The sequence below is a fragment of the Euwallacea similis genome, chromosome 21 (genome assembly GCF_039881205.1).
Source record: "Euwallacea similis isolate ESF13 chromosome 21, ESF131.1, whole genome shotgun sequence".
Classification (NCBI taxonomy): Eukaryota; Metazoa; Arthropoda; class Insecta; order Coleoptera; family Curculionidae; genus Euwallacea; species Euwallacea similis.
The window spans coordinates 3,268,259-3,295,855 of NC_089629.1; the positions used below are offsets into that span (position 1 = coordinate 3,268,259).

Genomic DNA, 27,597 nt, shown 5'->3' on the forward strand with positions numbered 1-27,597 from the left:
AAACAAATCAAACATATATTCTGATCATTTTTACACTAGTAAATGAGAACCCCTTTTTTCTGTTCTTTTTTCAAAAAGCCTCGGCATCTTCAAGTGTGTCTGGAAGCTTCTTATTCAAAGTTTCCGGAAGCAACAAACACAATAAACCACTGGAGATTATTAAAGTTGCATAAATCACATTTGGCAAATTCTCCCATAGGGAGTGCTAAGAAACGATAAAAAATTAACATTTCTTCTTTGCATACCGCAAAGAAATATACCAAGTAGTATACGTAAGGGCAGACGACTGCCCCCAAGCCAGACATAACGGAGTTCATCCCCAGGCCAGCATTCCTTAATACCGTAGGATAGATTTCGCTGCTGTAAGCATAATTCATGGTAAGAACTGAAGATATTATGGCTTTAGCTATGTTTAGCCAAACTTGAACCCATAGAAAATCTGCAAGAAAATTATTTTTGAATTTACCTTCACTTAAACAAAACTACCTAGGCGCCTTAAAGATGACATTAACACGCAAAATCCAGTGGCAATGCAAAATATGGACACAACAAGTCTTCTTCCAAACTTTTGCCCCGGGATCAAAGTTAGGAAAAGTGAGGGAATCTCCATTAATCCATACAAAGCCATGTTAATGTACAAGTTTCCGTTTAACCTGGATACGTTCCAGACTATCGCAAAGTATACCATAAAGCTAAAACTAATCCAGACATTTTTCATTTGGTTGATGTTATTTGTAACTGTCTCAAGCTTGGAATTGTAATTAGATGCAAACATATTTATACTAGATAGGGAGACACGCCTACGAACACATGTTCCAGCGTGTCGTCTTGAGCCAGCTATACAATCAATATTGGTGTATTGGTAGTATGTAAATAAATATTTTAATAGAAGCTCTACAGTAACTTTTTACATAACTTACTTTAAATACAGAACAATGAATATTCTCTTTCGCAATGTGGGGTATTTCAAAACATCCAATAACGTCACTTTTGCCAAATCCTCGTTATTCAAAGTGGCACTACTAACCAGTGCTTGCAAGTGTTCTTCCATCACTGTTGCGTTGTTATCTTTGGCAATGGTGGAAATTGCCTTCTTAGCTTCAGAGAATCTTTGCTTTGAAATTAGCCATCTTGGAGATTCTGGAATTAACCTGGAAACCCTTTTTCCATCAAAAAGTTTATTAAACATTGTTAGAACTCACCAAATGTAGAAGATGCAAGGAATTCCAAAGAGTGTGTAAAATATGTCCAGGTATTTCCATGAAGGGGCAAAATAGCCCAGGACGCTGGCAAGTATCATGGCACTACCGTAGAACACATTCAAAGAAGCAGTGGCCATCACCCGTTTCTTCGGTTCAGTTGACTCAATAACTGCAATATCCTATTAATCTAACCTACTTAAACAACATAGAAACGTACGTAGCACGTAGCTGGTGTAATAAATCCCCGAAGTTACAAACCCCATCAGCAATTTTAGGATTAAAAAAGTCCAAATGTTCGGAGAAAAAATTGTGAAGAATCCCAATGAGAGATAGGCCACATTAACTATTATGAAGATTCTTTTTCTTCCATATCTGAAACGCAATAGTCAGGAGACACGTGAGATTTCTAATGAGTTTTCAGACCTGTCGGACATATTTCCGAAGAAGAAGCTGCCCAAGAGGAATCCTAGAATGCCTAACGAATTTGAAGTGGCGATTAAATAGTCCTTTTCGCAGGTTAATTCAAACTAAAAGAGTTTATAAACCGCTGCTATAATACTGAAGAATTCCCTTACGAACCTCCACAGACAGAGTTTTACCCAACACTGTGTCGAAAACAAACTTATCGCATTTGACATCTGTTTCATTTACCAAGTAGGTGCAAGGTGAATATTTCTGGGTGTATTTATCATAGCGATACCACTGGCTTAAAACTTTATCGTCAAGATTGTAGGTCGAGTTTTCATCCTCAAAGGGCAAGACACACCTTAACGGAATAAATTGTAAAATCTTGGATTTTTCGAGGACTACTTACCGATATGGAGGAGGAGAAACAATAAGCACGTTCCCAATCTTGACGAAAACGTTAAGATGAACGGGCAGACCGAACAAAAAGAACAACTTCCACTGATGTTTGCCGAATCCTCCAGTTACGTGAAGAATATCATCGAAGCTCATTTTTAAATGAAAATTTTATTAAATCAATTTTAAAACTAAATAAAAAAAATGGGTTTTTAACGGTTTGGCGTGTGGATGAGATACTGCGAAACGTGAATCAAATGTATAACGTACGAGGAAGTTAATTTAAAAATATCTATTTAATACACGCTTTTTGCATAAAAAACATCGATATTGCACCTGCAATTGCGAGAATTTAAGTTATCGTATTGTGTGTTTAATTGTTTTAATGGTGCTTTAGTAGATACTTGTGTTAATTGGGTAAAAACCGTTCATAAAAAGGCATTGTTTGAAATGATATATGCGAACGTCTAGTCATTTTTTGCATTCGAGACGACTACATTCTTTATACCTTCAACCAAAGCTGCATAACAAAAAATGTTTAGCGTTTAGACAGAAGCAGGTCCGATGAACGTGAAACAAGTTATCAAATCACAAAATGGCAGTTTGCAGGCAAATCTGCTAACCAGTAATTTTATTGATGTACAGGGTGTTAGTAAAATAGCTTTAGTACATTTAACCAGTGATTAAGAACATCATTTTGAACAAAAAAGTTCCTTAAAACAGGGGTCCGACTTATACAGAGTGTCCGAGAATCGCATGCATATATGTTAAGAGAATTCCTTAGATCGAAGTAAGGAAACGAATCCCACGAACATTAGCCCAGAAGTGAGGTCCAAGGCAGCTAGAGCCTTTTAAAGGCAGCTAGAGCCCCATAAATAGTACTTTCCAAATATTTTTAAAACCACCTGAGCAGAACGTTTATCCTTGACTGTGGGCTGGGTCGAAAAACCTTCGTTTTTCGTTGCCAGGAGGTGGAAATCTACTAAAAAACACCCTGCCGCCGATGTTATAGCCGGGTAGTGTGGGATTTGAGCGCAATCTAATGCGCCCACCTACCCACTAAAACCACATCCCCTCTTCCGCCCCGGAACCGCCTCTCGGCATTTCTTCGGGGACCGGGCCGAAAACCCTGGAAGAAGGATTTAAAACCGACGTGTACGTAATAATTAACAGCCAATTACCAAACTACGTTTACTACGTATTAACCAAAGCAGCAAGAAGCAAAATGGCTTAACACGCAATAATCTTTAACCGAATTGCCTTCATTAACCTTGCTAGGGCCGGTATCCCAACCTCGATGATTAGAATAACACTCCATTTCAGGAGGACTTAATTAAAAATGGCATTGGGATTATTCATAAAACCATGGCTATAATTAAAAGCGTAACCTGAATACGTACCGGTTTTTGAGATATAAAGGCATGCACACGAGAAAAGAAATAATAGCTAGATATGTCTATGTTACTCTCGATGTATTTTATTTCTATTGACATGCATTTTTTACAAGCCCGTCGGCTTTGGCTCTCATTAGTTTTTAGACGAGAGAAATTGCTTTACTTCTAAAGCTGGAAATATGAAACTGTACATATGATGTGAAACTTCAATGTGGATCAACTAAGAGAGTAAATGGAAAATGAACATTTCCTGTTCGATGTGTGTCTAGCAAAGAAAAATAAATCGTTCTCAGCCTTTTCATTTATCGAAATTCACAGACGATGAGTTACAATGTTCTTAAATTCGACAGCGTTCCCGAATTACGTTTTTAAAATTTTCAGGGCGATTGATATCTGAAGACTTCGGCAGAAAGTTAATCTCGATTGAGAACCGTTAAGGGTTAACACAGCTCTGGCTGTGACCTCGTGTCACAAACCAAAGTCGTCTCTCCTCTTGAAACCAATGATAAATGGTTACTTCGTACAGATAACTTAAACTAATCGATTACTTCTTCTTCCAGGCAACCATCATGTCTCCAGAAGACAAAGTCTACTACAACGCCTCCATCGTGCTCTACAGACATCCAACAATCATCGCCCAACCCACAGTCAACGTCACCCAAGAAACCATCGAGGAAAACAACTGGTGGGCTTTATCTGCCATTGGTTTAGCCATAGGGACAGCTGCAGGGAATATTTTGGTCTGCTTAGCCATCTGCTGGGAACGCAGACTGCAGAACGTCACCAATTACTTCCTCATGTCTTTGGCAATCACCGACTTGATGGTGGCCATCTTGGTAATGCCTTTAGGCATTCTGACGTTAGTTAGAGGTAAGGCTTGGTGTGTGTAAGATAGAAGTTCACGTGTGTCTCTTCCCTATTTTAATTGCGAATTTTTCAATTCGTTCAACTGACTGTTTTCATTGCTGGAACGGATCCAAGAGAAGTAACAATGGACTAACTTTATAATTTGATTTGCATTCGGCTATAATAATATCACATCCCGGCTTTAATTGATCGTTCAATTGTGTTGACTTCGAAATTAAGGTTGGAGCCAAGAAATTAAGGCTCCAAAATGGAGCCCTGGATAATGGGTATTTATGGACTTTTGAGCATCACCTGCAAAACACCCATAATATAATGACCCGTTAATAACTTCCCAAACGTTATTCCACCGTATAAGTAAAACCAAACGAATGAGCGGATTTGTCAGTACCAGGCAAAATATATTACTGAAATTCCTCGGAAATGGGGGTGAAATTACTTGACTCAGAATTACGGTGATATACTTTGTATGAATGAAAGCTAATTAATTTTACTAGCTTTGACGTCATCTTAGTCTATTAGAAGGAATGTGCTTAATTTTGAGAATTTCTCCTCCAGCTTAAAGGGCGTCTCAAACGCATAAAACATGGAAATTTCTTCATCCAATAAAACATTCCCATCATCTCCTTATGGCACATGCCAAGCTGCTCTATTGAATGTCGATGGAAATTAGATTCTAAAGACCCTTTTAGAATCAAAATATTTCTATTGAAACAGACTAAAATGGGTTCTTTTGTGCGACAAGATACGAGTATTTCTGATTTATTTCAAATCTCAATCGAGTTCAACAAGTTGTATGCAAATTGAAGCACGCGTAAAGGAGTTTTCGTAAAATATTTGAGAAATATGGGAAATCTATGAATCGGGAGTTTAGATCGGCTTTTGCAAATATGAAATAATTTTGAGGCGATTTTTAAATATATTGGGCGAATTTTACAACAAACAGATGCCTTGACACCAATATTTCACGTACCTTATTTGAAGCAATTTCACGCTACGCCTTTAGCAAATTCTTTTCCTCAAAGAAGTTAAAAATAAGCATAATGAAACTGTGTCGTGCCATTATATTATGTACAAACACCAGAGGAAACAACTTAACTTTAGCCACCATTCACATTTCCATCTTGATAATTATTATGTTAAAAAACGCTTACAAGATTTATGATACACAGTCACGCTTGTAAGAGATAAAGCTATAAAGCTTGTAATTAAACATTAACATGCAATACGGTCTCTAGCTGGATGAATGTCTTTGCCTTCTGAAATGCTATAATATTTCAAGCGTATTATCTCGTTGGGAAAGTTTTCATTTTTATGGGTGAAGTTTCTTCTGGAGCGCAACTCCAAGGGGATTTTATCTAAAACTTTCAAGCCGAATGTTTGGGCTCTTTCGTCTTCATTTCGGCTGCGGCTGTATCTTTTTTGGTTACACAGAAACGCCTTTGGTGAGGGCTGCAAATGAAACGAAAATCATACTTATTTGATTGCGGGCAAATATTAGGGCATATCATGATGATAGTTAGCCATCCTAAGCATGCAGTACTCCTTTTTATTGAGAAGGGACCAACGATTCGATCAAATATTTAGCATTTCTCGGGGCTATGCGATTCCAAGGAGCTTCACGTCAATTACCCACTTTACCGTGTCCATTTAGACACGACACTTTTTCGTGGCGGTCAACAGTTTCACACCATCGAAAAGTCAAAGGGCAACAAGGATTGGCTGGTTAAATAGAACATGGTACGAGGCAAATTATAGGAAATATATTAATTCTTATTTATTCAGCGCTCTTCTGCTGCTTAAAGGGATGGATATGTGCCGCGTGACCATCAAGGAAACCCATTTGACCCTCCAACTGAATAGATTTTCTCTGAGGGTTCAATCTACTCCCTATAAACGAAAATAAGAAGTTGATGATCTCACAAATCTGACACAGTACAGTATTATTACTTGGCCTAAAAGGGTGACAGGGCGTCCCTTAAGATACCCTATCAATGCGGTACTTCGAAAGGGGACGAAACTGTCCCGTAGGGGAAAATTAGTCGTCGAATGCAGCATAAATCTGACTTTGTGTACTATATGGTGTTTACAATTCTAGTAGGGCTTAAATTTGTGCTAAAAGACGCTTTAAGAGACGTTGTCAGGGTCGTTTCTGAAAAAAAATCGTGAGGGAATGGAATCTACCCTCATACAGAAAACAAAACGTAGAATTCCGCATGAATCTCTTGCCGATAAACACAGACAATGTGTCCTTCTTGAATTTGTGTCTTTGATAGTATTCCCCTGATCCACAGCACAAAGAGTCCTCTTTCCATCATCCTCCCCAATTTTTGCTTAAAGTTGATGGTGTTGACTCCAAGATTCAGCTCTGGAACTTCTGAGTATGGCGTTTGCGCTGAAAACTTTGATTTCAAGTTTCAGCTCTGAAGCTTCTCAGCATGGAGTTCACTATACGATCGCAGTGTATTCGGCAAGTAGGATGTATCGCTTTCCTTAAATATAAATAACATGGTACGGATGGCGATGTGCGTCTTTCATCGTGTGTGCAGCGAAAAGAAATTCGAACTTATCGAAATCCAATTTTTCAAATTGAAATAAATCACTTTCCACATTAGCGAATACAACACGTATCGAAACCCCGCGCGCCGTTCAAACTATTGCAAGTTAAATGGGTTTTCGGGCACGGAAGGAAACGAACCTGGAAGCAAAGCAATTGAGTTAAAATGTTCAAGATTAATTTATTTTTAGTTCGAACACTACAGTATTAATGCGAACAGTTTAATGTGCCCTCGGAAGGGGCCTGTCTGATATGCAACACCCCCCTCCAATCAAAAATGGACCAAAAATTGACAAATTTGAATGTTTTATATGTATATTGTAGACCTTCGCCACGGTTGGTAATTTTGAGTTCCGTTCTGTGCCTATTGCATTGCCAATCACCCTGTATAAATACACAAAAAATTGTTTACCCTAGGCCAATGTCCATAACAGTTTTTGAATATTTTTAAAAAACATTTTCATGAAGTTATATTTCCATGCCACTGTGCAAAAATAGCGGAAGCAACAAAATAAACTAAAAAATATATTTCATACTCGGGTAATTAAATAAAGCATTTGGGGATATTTATTGGCAATTACTGCGATTTTCCCACACAAAATATACTCCAATCGAATGTCAAGCCTCAACACAAAGACAAATTTCAATCAATTTAGTTCAGGTCACGTTATTTTTTAATGAAGTTTACTCGGAATTGTTCATTTTAGGCTAAAATTGGCCATTTCCCTTTTAAACCATTTTCAGTAGACTTAAACGGGTTTTTTGTTGATTACAGCAAATCTCTGTACAGAGCGTTATTGAATCTATTAATTCCGATGACCTTCTGATGGAACAACCCGCATACACACAGGGAAAACAAGCTTCGTCCATTATCTCCCAATACAAACAGCAATCTGTAGTGCCTCAAAGGTACATAACCTGGGGATTTTCGTTCAGTTGCAGGGAGTTGGATGACAGATAAGTAGGAAGTGAAATTATCGGTGGTCTTCCAGAGTTTCGGAGGAGAGACAAGTTTTGTTAAATATTGCGGAATTATGGAAGCGGTCGCTTTTCGCGTAATAAAAAAGGGAATTTTCGATGGAATAAAAGCGCCGGGATTTTTTCAAAAAGCGCCCCACAAGCGCAAATTCCAGAATGCTCTAGAGCACAACGCGAGGATCTTCTACTTCGGCTGAAAACGATTGATTAATTAAAAAAATTAATTATCAAGTTATTTATTTATAAATGTATGCCACAAACACTCTTCTCCACAAACATTCAGCCACAATAAAAGCGCATTCCATGTAAATATTTCATTATCGTATGCCCTCACTTTCCCAACCAAAAACAACGAAAACAAGGCTAAAATAGATTACAACTTGAAATTACAAACCTCAAAATGCAATTTAAAGTTCCGGACGTGTTTACTAGGATGCGCGCCCGCTTTGCTTCGAATTTTAAGATCTTTTCGTTATTAAATTTTTGTACAGTCTGAATTTTCATAAAGGTTTTGCAGAATGTTCCCCTGACGTTCCCGTACGATGCCGATGGCGCAATCTATAGTAGTGGTATTATTTCCTGGAAAACACCCCTAAACTATCTATAAAATATTAAATAACGCCGTCTGCTTCGCCCCTGGCTCAATCCGCAAACTCCCGGAAATTCCAGCGGCCTGAAGGAGATACATATTTAAAATAACTGTGTACATTTATAAAGATTTACAATTTCGCTTCGAGCTTGGGTCCTTTAATTAACGTTCGACATCCGTGGAAACTTCAAAATTCGACATTTTGAGATGTAAATTCGCTGTCAACTCGCATTTTGAATTTACCTTGGCAGACTTGGATAAGGTTTTTTTTTATCGCGGAACCGCCGTCGCTGTCGAGAGTTGATTGAAATTAATGTTTATTAGCTGCTCGATTTCGAGGATGCTTAATCACTTTCGAGCTTCTAGAAAAGTGGGACAGTCATCTGGAAGCAGAAGTAGCAGCTTTAGCTGGCATTTGTACAAATATTTTAATGATTAATTGGGCACATTAACTCTCGGGGCTGTTCCAAATTCAAGTTTACGGTTCAGCAAGTTTTTAAGTAATTATGATTATATTCGCAATTAGGGAAGTCCATTTGATCAAACAATTTGACTTACATCGGCCGATGCACCGGCTGAAGTTTTCGATTAAATGCTCATGAATATTACAAATATTCAAGAAAACCCATCCAAACGCGCTATTGCGGTTATCTTCCCCGTCAGCAAATTCTTCTTTTCTTTATCATCCATCGTTAATAGTTAATGCCATTGTTATTATTATAGGAAAGGAATCTCACGACCTCGGTGTGTGCCCTAACGTTACTTGCTACATATTAATTTAACGAGACCATAAATCTCGCTTCAATGACGTTATTCTGCATATTATACAGAGTCCTTCAAAAGTACGAGATCCGAGGATTTATACTTGTGACTTTCTGGAAAATGCCATTGAATACAATTTCAGTGCAGGAGAATGATTGTTTCCAGATAAAGTAATCTGTCGAAAATAGAGCACCATTGTTATGCATTGCTGCTTGCAGCGGAAACGAATCGTTTCTTCCCCCTAAGTTCGCTGGACAATAAACTGATTTATTCTCTAATAGCCTAACTCATTTTAGTATGCAGCGAGGAGCTTTCCGGAAAATTCGAATTCAAGCCTTCAGAACGCACGTAAATACAGTATTGGAAAGGCTGAAACTGAAACGGTATAAATTATCCCACTCTTAATTACATAAAGAGCACTTGTGGTTGTTGGAGTCAAACCCATTTTTTAGTCAGTTTAGTAGAAAACTACTAAAATTGAGGTTTATAAAAGTCACAAAAAACAGAAATAGCAGAATTTTATGAAGAGCAAACAGTAACAAATTATACACGCAGTTATACACAAGAATAAGTATTATACACAGTTGTGAAACATCACTATAATTAGCGGTAGCTTTTTAGTTTTTTTCCAGCTTTTCCTAGAAAAACAAAAACCTCTTTCAGTTTAATTTGCACAGAATCGATTGTAGAGCAAATTGTGCTTTTAACCTTTAGAAGAGGGTCTGAGAAGGGCACTATTATTTTTTATTCGTTTTCATTTGAAAGTGGGCGATCTCATTTTGAGCTTCGACATCTTCGTGGAACCTGCATTGAAGAAAATAACGATCGGCACTAATTATTTGACTGTTTGCCGCCCTAAACGTAGAATATATCAATTTTTCTGCTAGCACGCGATGTAAATGATTCTCTAATCGTTTCGGGATTTCAAATCATCATCCCCTTGTGGAGTGTCTTTATCCATTACAACAGCCTGCTCCCACGGCAACGGGACAGCTATTGGATATTAATGAACGACCGGTTAAGCCCATCTTAATTGGACGCCGGAAAAGCCAGGACTAAGCTTAACTTTATCCCATTTTATATGAACGACTTCGAGACTAGTATGGGAATTACATAGTGCTAACGTTGCAGTGTGTTAAATTGTTAAATGCTAAATTCTCCTCTCTGAATCGTTATTTCTCCTTCTTGGCCGTCCTAAAATAATATTCGCTCGTGGGCGAATTAATTTTTCATTTGCACAGGACGGGACGGTGACTAACAGCTTGATTCGGGAATATTAACGACTATAGAAATTTCGTTAACCCCTTTTTTGTAATCTTGGCAAGCCGTCATTAATCTTAAATATTTATGAATGTCCCGCTTTAAAGGGGAAATTGAATAATTTCATGCAAATATAAGTACTGTTGGTATGAGAGTCCGGGAAATTTTCAGGCATTTAGGACACCAAATAGGGACACAATTCATGTTATGAGAATAGCTTTATTTCTCTTTTAATTTAATTTAAAACCGAAAAATTTAAAGATTGATTTATTATATAAACCGCTGAAGGGCAGGAATTTTCTAATTTTAGAAAATATTATTCGCTCATTCGTGAGAGATTTTTGAGCGTCAGAGGAGCTGCCGGTGGGATTTAGTAAACAGTACGAAAGTTCTTAATAAAGACAAAGAACCTTATGAAGACTAACAATCTCATTTTTTAATACTTGGGTAATTGGCATAAAACTCAAGATACGCCATTAAATTTTTAATGAGCTTAGGCTTTTGATTTTGACTCATTGAAAAATTCAGAGCTGCAGCTGAAGGAATTATTTAACCGTTTTACACAATGTTCTTACTGAACTGTAAGCTAAAAAAGGTGCTCTTGTTCTATGACGTTTGTATGCTGTATTTAAAATGCCTACCTATTATGTGCGGTTTATCGTTCTAAAATATTCATTTTTTCAAGAATGGTTCGTTCTATCGTTATCGAACAAGAGTACCTTTTTGAAGTTCAAACTTCAGTCTGCGCAAAAAAATATTGTAACATCCTAATGATACAGGCTAAAAAAAAGGATATTATTTTGATAAAGTTGGTTCGTCCTTGGCGAATTAAAGACAACATTTCTATTTGAAAGGCACCATTTCCTAATTAGAATACTCCTAAGCCACTATTCTTTCTAAATTAGAATCCTTCATATTAAAACATTACTAATTTGTATTCAGTACTTTAAAACTTTTTCAAGAAAAGTCAACTTTGAGCTACTCCTTTTAAGGGTCGGTATTCCTGAAGAGCACGCCGGTGAGGCAAAAGTTTATAATAACTTGTTATGTTATTGCAATGTAATCTATACGAATTCGGGAGGTTAGCTCTACGTTCTGGAACACCCTGTACAAAGAACTGCAAAGAATGATGTTTAGGTAATTGAAAAACCAGAGGCGTAACGGGTGGGATTCTGAAAACAACGCAAACAACGTTTTTAAAATATGAAATGTGTGTGTGTTTTTTTTAACACCAAACGTCAATGAGATGCGTGATTAAATAATTTGCGGAATTTTATATGAACTAGAGAACAATTCGGTTATGGAGTAAACCAGAGGGGCAAATATTAGTAACACTCTGGAGGCTACTAAATTCTAAAGGTGTTAAATTTCAAAAACGCAACATCTACATATCTTAGCAAATGTTTGCTACGTATCATTGTGCCTTAAAACAATGTAATTTAATCGAGCCTCCGCGTTGAAACCGATTTTTCTGCAATGTAGGAATTTCCACGAACATTCCAAATTATTGCACAAATTTCAATATGAAAAGCTTCGCTTCGTGGTGTTCGTGTTCATCTATCTCGTAAGCCATTAAATTAGATTTAGACATTATAATGAACCAGAACTATAGTTCGGCAGCTAATTTTATTCAAGCTCATACCCCCTTGGCATTTCCGGGATACACATAAAGAGAGACACGCTACGTACAAAGTTTGAAGATGACTAATTAGAGGAGAGGAACTTAAAGGAAATTTGTTGTTACTTACACTGTTTGTTTTCACTTAGGTACTCTTTATTTAATTGGCAACTTTTAAATTAAATGTCTCTGGCATGTTTTCCAGGTTCGCGTTACTTTAAGTAGCTCGTAGTTTCTCCTTGCTCCTTCACTTTTTTGCTCATATGGGCTCTGGATTGTGCGTGCGCATCAAATGATTACTGTTAACATACAGAAATTTGTCTTCTTGCACCTATACACCTCTTGACTACGCTATTTTTACTCGAATAAAACGCGGAGGCTAAAATTGGAAATATGTAGCTGGAGATTCCCGCAGGTGTACTTAAAAAGTGAAAACACTACTAAAGTTGTGGAGACCTTGAAACTTTTCGGATTTATTACGCCAGACCGTTGGAATGGATCTGTCCTAGTAGATGAATAGCCGGTTTTCCTTGCAAGCCTTAATTTCGTTGAAACTTTGCACCTAGAAAGAGGGGCAAAGCCAAGCTTTTACGTAGGTGCTTTAAGGGTTTTACAACATTGCCAAAAAACGCTACATAAAAGATGATATTCCCAGCTAATTTCTCCGCACTCTCCTTGTCCTCAGCGACATAAAACCTAACGATGCCCTCGTTTGATGTGCAAAGTATGGAATTTTCGAGGGCTTAAGCTGTCATTAACTAGTTGCGAAATGGCACCCTAAATTTTTGAAGCCCTGCTGTAAGGTGTGTTTTACGATCTTTCCTAACGTCTTCATTTTGAGATGAGAGTCCCTTAACTACGTTTAGCTGGCTCCGAGTTTGAAGCGGTCGCACATGAACTAGAACAATTTGAATAACGAAAAACGGTTTCCGAGTTAAAGAAGTGCATAATAACTCAATAACTTAATAGTCTGCGTAGTGCCTAAGCTATAATAAATCAAACCAAACAGAAACTAAACCGGGAAGATTAATTATTAGTGGAATTTATAAAGGCCTTCATGAAATTAACAGTCTTGAAGTCATATATCTTTACTGGCACGAGAATAATTTTACCCGTTCTCACTTTTCAGATCTTTCCAAATAGATTACGGAGTCATAATGGGTTTTGCAAGAGCCGGGCAATAATTTATGTAGGGAAAGGTAGGCAACCTCAAGTACACGCGACAGTGAACTTGCATTTAAAAAACCCTGCGAAAGATGGACCCATCGTAAATCATCGAGTTTTTCGTAGTATTTTGGGCCTTCCGGTTCTCGAGTTATCGGACCGAAAAACTTTTCAAAGGCCGAGTAAAAAATTTCCTATTGGCAGCTCATAGGTGAACCAAAAGGTGCATGAAATATACACCTGAAGTGTTTAGTTCGCGATGGTTCGCGTTCTAAATCATTGAACTATTTGCTACACATTAAGCTGATTAGGGGAGGGAATTTAATAAAATGTAACCCACTGCGTAATAACCACATTTAAAACTTAACATTAAGATTTAATACCGGCTATAAAGTTTGCAGATCTAATAAATGTAGTTGGAAAACGAAAATTGCCATAAACAGGGACGTATGTCGGGTAATAAAAGACAAACAAAGCTTACTATAAGGCCACTGCTTAAGTTTTAGTATCTAAGTAAATTGTCGTAAAGAGTAAGTTTATGTGAAATTGGGACTATTAAAGTGAAGTTTATGCTATCGAATGAATAATTATTCTTGTTAGAAGTTTATTTTCCGTCTTTTGAATTGTTATGAAATTTTGCCGAATTGTTCAAAAATGGCAGCAAAAATGGCAATGGTAAAATTCGTATCCCGAGTGTATTTTTAAAACCACCCCCCAGATTTCTAGAAGTGCGAACACAATTTTAATATACTGAGATACGTCGATTTAAGAATGCCTTCATTTTTTTTAACATGGATCAAGTGACACCATTTTAAAGGTCTTCAAATTCTCTAAAGAACCGTGCTAAAATTCCGTTTTTTTATTCTAGATTTGCTTCTAGATATCTGGGGGAGGGGGAGGTTTAAAAATACCCCTGGTGTATTCTATGCCGCTAAAAATACCTAAAAAGGTTTACATTTTTTTGTCATGTCCCCTTGATTTTTTCAACCGATTACCTCCAAATTCTAGCCGTGTATCTATCCGAATTTTTTCAATCAATACCGATATGAATTATAAAAAACTATCGCATCATTGTAATGTCAAATTTTTCCACAGAGCGCTCAGACCTTCATTGGAAAAAGGTTCCATCCCATATGAAATGAAATTTATTTGAACTTTTATAATTCCACCCTGCCAATAAAGTTGGGATTTCAATCCGTTGCCTCTCTGATAACGCCGTTTCTAAAAGCTTGTTGTATTACACAGAAACGATAGGAAACTATACAACCAAAGAAGTTGATTACGGGCACATTCAGGACCAAATTGACATTTAAATCTCTTCATGTTTTTCAGCATGTTTCTTTGACGAGATGGAAAGCACGAATTCAACGCGCTTTACTTTAGGAAAATTCTGTATATTTCAGGCGCAAACGGAGGAACTTGCACTGCATGTCATATTTCTTGATAACAGTTCTGGATTTTATGCATTAGAGTTTTCTCTAATAAAATGCTAAATAGGTTTTTCTAACAAGGCAAACTTCTCTCAGAGTCTTTTCCATATTTGTCCCGCCTGTTCAATTTCCGAATTGCTCTGTTCCATTAGCACTCCGACTTTCTTGTCTTCTTTTGTCCAGATATCCTCAAATTTTTCATTTTTCTCAAACTTGGCTCTTGTTTTCTCCTTCTTCCTTCCCACTGTTCTGCTGTCGTCAGATTTTTTTTCAAATCAGCGCTTTTTCTTAACTTCCTGCCCCGATCAAACCCTTTTCCTTTCCTTTAATACTCATATGCTTCTTTGTCGAACTATTTTTTTTCCTTCCTCTCCGGCTCTGCGTGGTTAGCGGTACTTGTCGCATGTCAAGTTATTTCCTTGAAATAGTCAAATTTATGGCACTTTGCAAGTCTTTTCTGGGGCAGAAAAAATGTGTTATTTTCCCCCAATTGCTACGCCAACAAATCACAGATCTAAAAACACATATTCTCCCTAACCCAACGTCGAAACATAGCTACATAGACAATTTAAATCTTCCGCCCTGCACAAGATTGTCCGTTGTGTTATCTGGGTGTAAATAGGAATTTCAATATGCGCTCGACGGAAAACTGAAACGTTTTTCTGAGTTTAATGAACCGTCCCGAATCAAAACATTTCCTTGGCAGTTTCCAGAGTTTTCTTGACGCCTCAAACGTTTTATTTTCCTTCATATGATGACTGGATTCATTTTGAGCACATTAAAGCAGACTTGCATGACTGGTTTCCACCATGTACGTATTATTAACTCGTCTGTATTCGCAGTTTTTTTTTTTTTTGGATTGTTGACATAAAATTTCAACGGAACATGTGTGAATATGGTGCTGAGCCACTGGGTTCTTTTTTATCCACACCATAAAACGAATAGCGGGCCGCATTTTACTAATCTGACAGCGCAAAAAAGGAATGTTAAATGCTAATGGAATCTCTAACTGCTTAGAACAGGATACTGTGTCATGTCCTTTGACGCTGCAATCCAGAATGGCTTTTCCAACAAAGAAGAATTAATTCAGCGGGTTCCTCAGGCGACGAAATTAATGCAGTCCACGAGTAAGTTTCACGGGAGTGACTAATTAACGGTTTTACTCGTTTTTTCGAGACCGGTTTTCATTTCGCTGTAAAAATGATTTTTAAAGAAAGGCCTTTAACAACATTAATCAAGCCCGGGTCAACGCTGTTATTCCAACGGTCCGTGGCCTTTTATGTCTGATTCGGATATCGCCGCCACGGAACCCTCCGGTTTTGCACAATTATTAATGTTTTTGCTAATTAGTATTTAATTGTTATTTAATTTGCGGAGGGCGACGATTTTTGATGGGTTTGTGGAGGTCTAATTCCGGATATTGCGAGGAAATCTTAAAACGTGAATAATTTGAAAATTCCCAGCTTGCGATATCCATAGAGTAATTGCTATCTATAAAATAACGCAATCTCCAGAGATGTTTTTCCCTTACTTCCTTTATTTTATAAACATCCGAGAAATTGATTTTTGCATTAAATCAGAAATTAAACTGCTTTGCGTTCGAGAGTGTTGCATAGACAATCTGCTCTAGAACACAAGAAAATCACCTTCCGTGATGATTCTCTTCTGTTGTTGTAAAGCGAAATAGAAAGATGATGAGAAGAGAATCTTCGTAAATAGAGATCCTTTTCTGTTGTAGAAACTAAGATTGAAAGATAATTTCTGTAGGATTTTTAATTGAGTAGAAATCCATGGTATTTTCTTTTTTGTTCCTTGCCTTCTTTCTCCTCCTCTTCCTCAGTCTGATGCAGAACGTGTAAATTTGTAATTTCCTTGAAGTGAATCGAAAATAGATAAGAATTTCTTACTGTTTCAAAAATGAAGTTTTGGTTTAGGAATGGAACGTTATCTAAGGAAACCACCCCTTAAATTCTATTTGATGCATCTTATGGATGAGTATCCACTTCTAAATCAAATCTTCGCTGTGAAAAAACTAAACTAACTTGGGAGACTACTCCTCTTACTCTATATACCCTTTTAATCTCAATTAATTGAAAATATGAAAACATATGAATTAAGTTAATTAAGAAAGGTGATGCTGAGCAGCATGACTGCATGTTTCTCCTTGTTGGCTTTATCAGATATGCGCATGTTTTGAACATTCTTGCAAAAGTCGATTTCATTTTTGTTCCTTAAATAAAGAGGACTTTAAAGTCAAAGAAGACAAAAAACTGGCATCTTATTCTGCTCACCTAAGTGCAATAAATTCACAACATTTTCTTCTAATCTGCAACAATTTGAGCAAAGAGTGACGAGCAGTCCTCCGGGACCGTTTAGATCCTTCCCTTTATTTCCGACACATTTGAGGAATATAACGAAGCTCCGTTATGGAATAATGCCGTTATTTTCCTTTAGGGACCGGTTAATGGAATTCGGCTTTTAGGTGCTGTAAAATAATAAATTCGCCTAGGCAGTGCGGAATGTGCTAGATGTCGGTTAGATTGGGGGGTCCTTAAAGGATAAATTTCCAAGTTTGAATTAGCATCCTATTTGCTTAGCAAATGTTTATGTTTAGTATTAGGTTAGGAGATATCGCTAGGCAAACAACTATCGTTTCTATGAGTGGGACGGTCCAGCAGTAAATAGCAATGGCACAAAGAATGGGGTAAATTGCTTAAGTTAGTTCTTGTAGCGTCGATAGGCCTAAAGTTTTGTAACAACTTTGAAGAACAATTTCTAAAAAGTCTCGTCGCATTCCACTTTGATGGATGGTTTTTAAACGACAAAACTTCCTTTGGCAACGATTTTCCCAAGCTCGATAGAAAATTGGCCCAAGGAAAACGCGGAAACAATTAATTAATCATTCATTTCTATTGTCGTTTCGAAGATATTTTTGTATTCATAACGAGGAAACTCCGTTTAAGTTTTCGCATTTAATAATCGTTTTATCAAAAAGCATATTTCCTCGGAAACCCGTAGCGCTCTCAAATGGTAAAATATGTCTATCTATAACAAATATGACACTTATGTCCTAACTAGAAGATTTAATTCGGTTCATTAGCGCAGCTTATCCAGACCACTTCCCAGCAGTAAATCACACACGTTTTCCGTTAATTTCCAGCAATTTGGAGCGAAAGAGTGGCCAATTTGGAAAGTCTTCAGGATCGTTGCTTGTGTTGCTTGGATGTTCTTTTATGCATGATAAGAACCGCTTAATCATAAATACTTGATTCCACAGAATGCATTACATATATTGAGGGAGTTTTAGCACTGCCATCTATACAGTCATGGAGTTTTCTCAACGCTTGTCTTTATTTCAGAAATCTCAGACTCATTTTTCCCCTTTCAGTGACTCAGAAACACGGCTTTCCACCAAGAGAACCAAAATCTCTTTGCTTGCCTTCTTGTTCCGATTGCAACCTAAAAAGGTTATTTTTATGTCTTCGACAGTTTACTTTGCTTGTTTTTCTTGCGAATCACGTTAAGCGTTATTTTGAGGCGTCTAAAAATAACGGACCGAATAATGGAGCAGAATGGCTTTTATTATTATTTATGTCGAAGTGTCCCGGTCGGATCGATTCACGAAAATGGCTTTTTCCAGTTTAATTCAAGAAGACACATTTTCTCCCATCGAAAAGATATTTATTTTATTCCCTTCCGACTTTCATTAAGACTGAATCAGCAACATCGTCCAAAGCCATTGATTTGTATGATTTTTCGTTGAAAATGAGAATGGCGTTGATGAGGTCGGTAATTATGACCTATAAATGGTAAAAAAGGAAAATACGAAATTCAATTAAAGCAAACATAATTAGCTCGCAGCCAAAATATTTGCAGGCCATATTTGATGAACCTTTCAGCACATATTTTAAGTTTTAACCTGACCATCTAAACAGCATATTAAATACGTTAATTACTATTCTGCTTTATCTATAAACATGAAATTGCGATATATAATAAACGGCTGACCATATTCGATTATTTACAAATATATTAATTTTCGATTATTTTGTGAATTAATCAAAATTGGAATGTCAAGGGTGGATGAAGAGGGCGAGCAGTCGCATCATTTAGCGATTTAGCAAAATTCTGCTTGTGTGAAATGTAAAAAGACTACTTAAATCGAGGGCAGTGACGTGCTGGGCTGGGATATGGAAAAAAAAGGAAATCTACAATAAACTGCAGCTCGTGCTTGTCGTAAACCACAAATTACTAGTTCTATTTCTAAAAGAAAAGTGGTACGTACGTCTGAACTAAACAGGGAAGTGCATAAACAATTCAACTTGCTCTTAGGGACTCTCTGTTGTGCACACACAAGAGAGCCCATGGGAGCCTTTCCGGACATAGAGGGAGCATTTGATAATACGTGATTTGCCAAGCCGTGTTGGGGCAGTAGCCAGATTCTTGAAATCTCGATTCGATTTCGAGTGTCATTTCATCAAGTTTAATTGTCTTATTAATTAACTTTTGGCAACATTCGACAAAGACGAGATTTCGAGATCTTTGCAAAGATCTCGAAATTTCGATCTCAGAAAGGCAATTAGACTTGATAGCATGACAATCGAATCCGAATCAAGGTCTTTGTTAAGACAGATCTGATACATGCTGTCGGAGAGTTTAATCCTGACGGAAATGCATGGTAAACAAGCCACGGTGGTTGCCTGTCACCCTGGAGGCCGTCTTATTTCCGATCCTTGAGATCGTCGTAATCCCTAATCTTTTATAGCCCACTTATGTAACCAAATGACGTGGATGTGTACGCATAGACCTACGCCGATGACCTCACTGCAACGGCCCCATGGACAAGTTGCGGAGGTCGAAAGCGAGGGCTGTCCGAATGGTCGATAACTGGTGCCACTGTGTGGGTTTGAGAATGAAGTATAGTTTTCCTAAAACGTTATTCCTAAAAAAGTTGCCGGGATCGCTTTCTCGAGCGTAATACTTAAGTACCAAAGTATATGGATGTTCGTGAATCGGTTTACACCAGACCTTTCATCTTAAACGCCCAGATCATGTTTTCAATGCGAATTACCTCTGAACCAAAATAAACGAAAACATTCTGTGTGTTCTCTGTTTTGCAAATCAAAAATTCAGCTAATACCTGTACAAACGTGCTGAACCATTTGCGTACGTTGTCACATCTAATCTTCGTTAATTTACTTACTCGGCACGCAATCGAGACCCGGGGGATCGTTTTGCAGGAAGCGTGGAAATTTCCGGAATTCTCGGCAATATGCCATATCTGTTTATGTAATTTTTCCTGTTATATTTTCCCGGTAAGCTTCAATGTTGTCGTTGCTTTATTTAGAATATATGTGGGGAGGCAGTTTCCACTGTAAATGGAGGAGGGTTCTGTATATTACCTGTCGCGTTTTCCATGTATTTATGGAAATGTTTTTTTAAAGGAAATTTTCACTCGAATGGAAACTACAAGACAGTATTTTATTGTTTATTTCTGAAGATATAAACGCGGTTTTATGGGTACGTTAATTATAACAGTCAGATTACATTCCGAGCAATGATGTTACTGACAGATAAATATCTAATACATCTTAAGCTAAACATTAATGAAAGCGTAGAATTTAACTTAATCTTCTAACCATTCGAATGGCTCTGGAGGTTCTGGTTCCTTCTCTTCCTCGCCTTTAGGCCCAAAAGCTGCAACAATCATTGTAGCAAATTAACTCCTACTGAAATGCAATACCTTAATAGACTTACCTTGGACAGGCTCAACAAGCTCCTCTTCTCCGGGTTTCAAATTTCGAACCATTATAATTCCACCAATAGAAACATCTTTTAGTGGTACGTATTGACTGTTATCATTCAGAGTCACCACCTTCAATTGCTGCCGCAACACTCTTGCAGGATTCTGCAATATTTCGAAACTGGGCTCAGGCTCTTTTTTCTTCTCGTCCTTTTCATCCTTCTTCTTATCTTTATCTTCAGCAGTAGACAGACCAGCCTTCTTGGTATCTTCAGCTTTCTTACCATCTTCCTTCTTGGCACCTTCAGCCTTCTTAGTATCGTCAGTTTTCTTATCTTCACCTTTCTTCTCTTCTTCATCGACCTCCATTTTCTCATCTCGGTGTTTGCGTTCATGGTCTCGTTTGCGTTGGCGGGCTGCAATACTCAAAACGGCAGTTTGGACTTTTTCGCGTTCCTCCCGCTTCTTTTCTTCGAGTGGGGCTGGATACGCGTACAAACTAGGCTTTGCGTTCGATTTAAGTTCAAGTTTCGGCATCTGAAATGAAAGTTAATGCTTTTAAACAATTATCCAGCTTTTAAGAAAAAACTGCTAATCTGTGAAATAGCATACACCGGCAAAACCCAAACTACTCCAAAGTAATGAGGTATGGTAATGCGAGCGCTTAAAGCGAAGCGCGGCAACTAGGTTTATGCACCTGACAACGTACATGATCCACGTCCCTTGATATGATTTCATTAATTACAGCGTTTAGATATTAAGCAAATGCAGCAGTATCAATCAATAATGAGTCCATCTTTCGGTAATTTTCGGCTAGATTTAACACGAGAAGGGATGTTGCTTTAATTTACTGCAGGAAGCGTTCATAAACTTTACTAAATATGTTAAACACTACTTTTGATACACACCTTTAACTGGGCATTCAATCCAATCACAGCGGTAGGTGTGAAAGCCAACGCTAGGCAGTGTGACAACGGGAACCAGTACCAGTACTGTGTAAACACCAAAGTACCCACTACTGCCAACATGTTGGTATGCCCAGTACGCGACTGCAATGACAAAGTCACATTCCTGCCTCCTGCATCGATGATCCCCTGGGCCAGGATAGCTCCAAACTTTGCCATGACGTCCTCGTGCTTGTTAGAAATGACTTGGGAGTAGGTTTGCCTGAAGAAGCTAACTTTGGGGCAGGTCTGCTCGGTTTGCTGGATGAGGATCATAGCGGAGGCGATCAGGGCTCCTTGACGAACGAAGTTCACGGGATCAAACATCACCATGGGTTCGAGGAGGGCGATCGCCTCCCGGAGACCTGTTCCTGCGCATGCGATTCCTAGGGCCATTGCCGCTCCGTAGCGCACGTGAGGATTGTAGGATTCGGCGAGGAGGGACACTACGCTCGGACATTGTTCTGGAGTTCTGGAAGAATGTTTTTACTTTATTAATAACAGTCCCAAAAAATTAAGGGATTGTAAAAGAGGGTTGACCCCGAAAAGACATTACTCTAAATGTTTTAACAGAGATTCGCACAAGCAATTTTTGTATAACCTAAAGAGTAGAAGACTATGTTCAAAACTTTAACTTAATATCTAAAGAATTCACGCAATTATAAACTACAATCTTAAAAAAAAAGCCGATATTTGCCACCAAGTAAACATTTCTATTCAAAAATGTCAGTAGAGTGCTTTTCTCCACGAAAAGAAAGTAACACATTCCTTGCAACTTTTCTCTTGTGTGAAAAATGTATGTTTTTTTGTACGAAATAACACACACAGCTCTAAATTGGTTTAACACATTTCATTGAAGACAGGGAGCCATTATTTTCGAAAACGCACTGAAAAATGATCTTGCAAACGTGTGCTCGTACCTCGTTTATGTAACAAATGTAAATATAACCGAAACAAATTACCCCCGAGACGCGGGGTTGGTTTAATAAAATGTAGCTGTGGGAAAATCTGCAATTTATTCTCCATTCTTATAGAGTTTATTGTAAAAAGCTGACAGCGTCGCGAAACATATGCTCCGGCAATAAAAGCGCGGTATCTATAAAACTGAGAAAGAATAAAGATAAGCAAAGGTTTGGACACACGCCGAAGTGAGAAATTTGAATGCAAACCGGAAAATTACAATTTTGTTGCCAATAAAATTAAAAGGAAAAAAACGAAAAAATTGGCGACATGTGCGAAAGGCCAAGAAAATAATTAAAAAATAAAAATTAAGAAGCAAAGGTAGCATAAAAATTTCTTCACTGGGGAGGTTTTAGATTGGGTATAAACAGCAACCTCGTACCATTCATACGGTATATTCTCTGATCTATGATATAAATATGGCGCCGCATTAATCGAACATACAAATATTTATCGAAGAAGTCCGCTCTTACCTTGTACCCCCACATGAAGCAGCGAAAGCAGCAACTTGATTTATTTTAGACCCAGTTTTTCAAACTCCTGGTAACTTTGCCAGCAAGATCATCTTTATAGAAGATATTTCCAGGCAACCTGAGATGAACTAAAATCAATGGCAACCTTGCAGAATTAATTTATTTCATTCAAGGTATCATGCAGTCGTGACTTCGCAGGGGAATCTCACGAATAAAAGCTTTTAAAAGGGGCGGAATTTTCCGTTATTGAACTTCTCTCAGATTTTTCAAATATTTCTCGATGAGAAATGGCCTGGAACAGTCACTGCAAATGAGATAAACTGCAAGAAATGTGTGTCCTTCCCTTCAAGCTTTAAAAACCGAAAACAAACTGCTTGGCCGTCTTGTCGAATCTATTAACCGTGTCTTTCTCGGGAAGTGAAAATCAAATAAATCAACAAGGAGTCCGAACCCAAGATTAGAGGGATATAAGAAACGGTCCAAAGATTTCAGTTATTACTTCTTTATTGTTTTCCGCATTTAATTCCACAAGCGATAAAATATATTCTTGAAGAATTATAATTATTTCCAGAGAGTGTCGTAATAGTATTATCTCTAACATAAACGGTTAAATGAGTATGTAAAATTCAAACACAATGCAGTGCATTTACAGCACCTGGTACGATTTAAAGCTGCCAAGTGAAGATTTCACCTAGGTAAATCACAATCTGATAGTCCCCACCGTTTTGAGATTTAGCCGCAACAATAATGCACCAGCATAGATGATTTATAACGTGCCAAGAAGGATTGGGCCCCAAAAGGAGAAATGTGAAATGAAAGCTCTGTGAATTGGTGTCTCCAGCAGTTTCGTTGCCCATTGCCGACAATTTAAATCTTGTGCCAAGGAGGTCGAAATAATAAGGCATAAACAAAGTTCTGAACAAACGACCTAAACAAACGAGAATGGAAATTATTAATGCTTGTTAATTGTTGGAGTTAGCATAGCACTTTTATTTAGTAATGATGCCATACAGTCAGGTAAAACCTTTTGGAGAGCCACTAGAAGACTATTGGGCTTTCATAATTATTCGTTGTTCCAGGGCAAAACTATGTCTACTCACGAAAACATTTCCAAAAAAGAATAAATGGCAACCTGTAGCCTTCATTTGTCATAAACCGCTATGCTGCCAAATCTTTTCCCAATTTGTCACAGGGGAAATAGTATATTTCACATCGAGCTGGAAAGTATTTCATTATTGTCGAGATATTTGGTCGTTTATTGTTACGCAAAGCGGTGAGGTTAACGATAATCTTGAGATAGTGAAGAAATTTTCTGCCATGCTTTGTATACTATTTTACTTCCAACCACAATGTGTATTTATTATTTGGATTAATTCTATAATGGTATATTTTTATTTAAAATCTATGGTTGAATGACTGAAAAAACATTAGAAACCTAATCAAACATTAGTTTATTTCCTATAAATGTAAAGAGTTTCATTTTCAAAAAGGCTCTAATGGCGTACTTTAAAGAACAACTCATAAATATTTGACAGTATTTTAAAGACAACGCTAAAAATAGATTAAAACAGGCTAGAAAATTAGGGTGGGAAATGAGGGCGTTAAAATGGAGGTAGGTATTATATTTCCTGACATGCAATAAGGTCAATAACGTCAATATTACATATGTGGTTGTAAATAAACGGTATTTCCAGTCAGGATAATATTTACAAACAACGTTTTTTCCAGTTTCATTGCAGGTAATAAACTCACACGTAAAGCTAATAACTGCTAATGTCGGCGACTTTACATCATGAATCTCACTTTACGACCAATAACACTCGTTTATGTTGATTTACGAGCGGCACTGATATACAGCCGCGTTAGCTGCTATAAGTTGATTTAAAAGGACAATATTATTGCTATTGCCTCACTAATAATTACGATAATGACGAGCTTAAAATCTGCGGAGCTTGAAAAGAAGAACTTGAATCTTTTCTGGCTCAGTAGTTCCTAGATGTTCTCCGTACAATCCAATTTTTCCAATTAAGGTTAGAAGTTTTCTTCGAGTTTTCCGTTCTTGCTCGCTCCACTCTCATTCTCGAAAATAAAAATAACTGTCGTATCATTAATTGTCATTTCTAGTCTCCTTTATCCATACAAAATCTAATTGCTCTAAATTGATTTTGCTCTGTGCGCACTTTCCTTTTTCTTCTCTTTTTTCAACAGCACTATGAAAATCCGTAATCCACCACATTTAAGTTTGATCCAGATAATCCAGGAATCTCACTTTCTGATCTCGAAATTGTTTTAGCTCAACAGCTAATCGCGCCGTTTTGCCACAATTTAATCGTCTTTGCGCCTCTTGCGGCCTCCGAGAACCTAAAATTTAGATGTCCGCGCCGGAACCCCAGAAACGTGACGATCAATCGGTAATCCGTTTGAAACGCGAATTCTTGCACCAATTTGAAGATATCCAACAACACCGGTGAATGCACCTGAAATCGATAGGTAAACGCACCGCAACATCTTCGAATTCGTTGTTCAAATTGTCGAACAGGGTTTATTCAATGAACCGAGAGAACTTGGATAAATAGATTCCCTCTTGTTCGATATCGGCATTTTCCGGGCCTCATCGTATATAATGTGACCGACATGTCACGTGGGGAACGATAAAAGAAGTGAGCTGAACGATGCAATGTCGCTTTGAAATTTGAGGTGATTTCTCGTGAAACCGCTGATCCGAACCAAAGAGTTCATAATACATGTCTTTTCTATAACTAGGAGATTTTCCGAATTTCTCAGCATTATTAGAATAAAATAATGGCTCTTTACTCGAAGTATTTTACTACCGTCTAACAATTTATCCGTCCTTTCCAGGCAACTTTCCCCTGCCATCAATTTATTGCCTCGCCTGGATCTGTCTGGATGTTTTGTTCTGCACGGCTTCGATAATGCATCTGTGCACCATAAGCGTCGACCGATACTTGTCTCTCAGGTATCCAATGAAATTCGGCAGGAACAAATCTAGACGAAGAGTTATTTTGAAAATTATCTTCGTCTGGCTGCTCTCCATTGCCATGAGCCTTCCTTTAAGTCTGATGTACTCACAAGTAAGTAGAGAGTGTAAATTTCGGATGGCGTACTAAAAACTTCCGTCTTCCTTTGAGCCCTTTACAAACTTGAGCCGGTTCTATTTACTAACAAATGACTACCACAAACGACTTAAGGACAACAAATTGTGAAACTTGCCTAACTTAGTCTGCCTATTTATAACTAAGACAAGGGATATCCCCGAGGCTTTCTTTAATCTGCCTTGTCGTTTGCCATTCATAATTCTAATCAATCTCGCTTAAGTATTGTGTCAGTCTCTTCTCCTTTGAGAATAAACATCATGTCTTTGCTAAATTTAAGTGTTTTGTGTTTTCTTGAAGAATCGTCCATAAACAACGGTTTCATGAGCCTCAAAACGCACCGCTTAGGGATTCTATCTCTCTTTTATTACGAACAGGAGTTATCAAGACAAAAATTACAACCAAATTAAATGTTTTTCATCCCGGGTTTATCTTTCGAATTTATAAAGTTAAACCCACTGCAGTTTTACCTCTCCGACTTGCTTAACAAAGTTAGGGCTAAATGCCGAATGCCAGATTTAGTTCAGAAGTAAACATGGAATTTCCAGATGGATTTGAAAGATAGTTAAATAATGCAAAAGTAAGTTCAGAGAGGAGGAATATAAAAGAAGACTCGCAAAACATGATAATAGAAGTTCATTACTGAAGGGCGCCGAGGTTTCCTTATAAAAATAAGATCCTCGAAGGCATTTTATTAAGGAACGTGTATTTTGAGGCTCAGAAACTTTTGCCATTCTTTGGGATTCCGGGAAGCGAGGTTTATGCCATTTTACTATTTGTAATGATTATGGTCCGGGAATGAAGTATTTTGTTATTAAATTATTTCTACAATTCTCATTAAAGGAAGAGATATTTTTTAAACGAGCAATACTTATTGAAATGAAAAATGTTAAGGTGGATTAGTTCGGACAGCATCTCTCGTTAACGTAAAATGCTTCTCACTTTAAACTACGTAAAAAAACGTCAATTAACGGTCACTTTAGAGCCATTAAAAGAGCAACAAGGACAAATTTATGACTCCATTTTTTGTTATTTTGCTTATTTCTCTGCGAAGTGAGGATTTTTCGAGTTACTTCCCGTAGTGCCAAATTTCACGGTATCTAAACATCTGTCACGATAAGTATGCCAAAGCAACTTGTTAGCAATGGTGTACGCAGCTGGCGATGTAAATACTCTCATAAAAGTAAAACCAAGAATATCACATGTTACAAAACTCGGTTGTCCAGCAGAATAACATGTTCCACACAATAAAAGCAAATGCAGATTTGGCTATTGCCTTCATTCTATGAGAACCCTTGACTAGTCTTAGACCACTTGTCCCAAGAAACAGAAATGTTAATTCAAATAAACGACCTCACAAAGATGTTAAAGTACAGCATCAAATAAATTCAACTCAATTACTTCCAGATTCAGGATTTTCCCTTTACAATATCCAAGACAATACTCCAAATCGCTTTTCTCTCATAATAATTACGAGCATCTGATAGCTCCAGCCATGGCACTAAACTTGAACGACAGACGTTTCGCAGGTTTAACAATAGCCGACAATAATTAGTGGAAGGTATTGAACTTGGAATCGGTCATAACTTGTAGATGATTTTATGACATGGTCACAAATAGGGCGATTGTTCGTCACCCCTTCGCCGAGAATTAATTCCCAGGGTCGTAGGCGTTAAAACAAGTGTTTTCCAGACGTTGGATAAAGTTGTATTGTTAATATGCATTGTGGTTTTTACCAAACAAGT

The 27,597-nt window shown here is 37.6% G+C and overlaps 3 protein-coding genes across 4 annotated transcripts in view; 1 reads left to right on the plus strand and 2 right to left on the minus strand.

The window, feature by feature from the left end:
* The window catches only part of 5-HT2B (5-hydroxytryptamine receptor 2B), a 43,846-nt gene that overhangs the window by 6,546 nt on the left and 9,703 nt on the right, over nucleotides 1-27,597 (plus strand). The window contains exons 3-4 of one of the 2 annotated variants that reach the window (XM_066400823.1): nucleotides 3,958-4,267; nucleotides 25,599-25,831. In XM_066400823.1, the coding sequence (XP_066256920.1) occupies nucleotides 3,967-4,267; nucleotides 25,599-25,831 (534 nt within the window). In that variant the 5' untranslated portion in view covers nucleotides 3,958-3,966. Of the gene's footprint in view, nucleotides 1-3,944; nucleotides 4,268-25,598; nucleotides 25,832-27,597 lie in introns of those variants that run through there. The other variant, XM_066400824.1, reaches the window with a different exon arrangement.
* Nucleotides 17-2,212, minus strand: LOC136415859 (organic cation transporter protein-like). Its single transcript, XM_066400716.1, has 9 exons — nucleotides 2,017-2,212; nucleotides 1,782-1,968; nucleotides 1,626-1,729; nucleotides 1,420-1,574; nucleotides 1,203-1,371; nucleotides 921-1,151; nucleotides 487-698; nucleotides 261-439; nucleotides 17-205 (listed from the first exon to the last, which is right to left on the minus strand). The coding sequence occupies exons 1-9, from the start codon at nucleotides 2,157-2,159 to the stop codon at nucleotides 71-73; spliced, it is 1,515 nt and encodes a 504-aa protein (XP_066256813.1). The 5' UTR covers nucleotides 2,160-2,212; the 3' UTR covers nucleotides 17-70.
* Nucleotides 20,094-27,597, minus strand: part of Rpn2 (Regulatory particle non-ATPase 2) — a 50,382-nt gene continuing 42,878 nt past the window's right edge. Inside the window, exons 11-13 of the mRNA XM_066400822.1 lie at nucleotides 21,271-21,778; nucleotides 20,377-20,899; nucleotides 20,094-20,316 (exon numbers count right to left, since the gene is read on the minus strand). Of these exons, the coding sequence (XP_066256919.1) occupies nucleotides 20,246-20,316; nucleotides 20,377-20,899; nucleotides 21,271-21,778 (1,102 nt within the window). The 3' untranslated portion in view covers nucleotides 20,094-20,245. The remainder of the gene's footprint in view (nucleotides 20,317-20,376; nucleotides 20,900-21,270; nucleotides 21,779-27,597) is intronic.

Excerpts from the sequence above, each read along its gene's own strand:
- LOC136415859 (XM_066400716.1), bottom strand. The coding sequence starts at position 2,159 with ATGAGCTTCGATGATATTCTTCACGTAACTGGAGGATTCGGCAAACAT. Across the intron at positions 1,372-1,419 it reads TTACACCAGCTACGTGCTAC|TTATTGAGTCAACTGAACCG; the intron begins GTACGTTTCTAT and ends AGGATATTGCAG. Across the intron at positions 699-920 it reads TTCATTGTTCTGTATTTAAA|TTTTAGCTTTATGGTATACT; the intron begins GTAAGTTATGTA and ends TGTCTGGATTAG.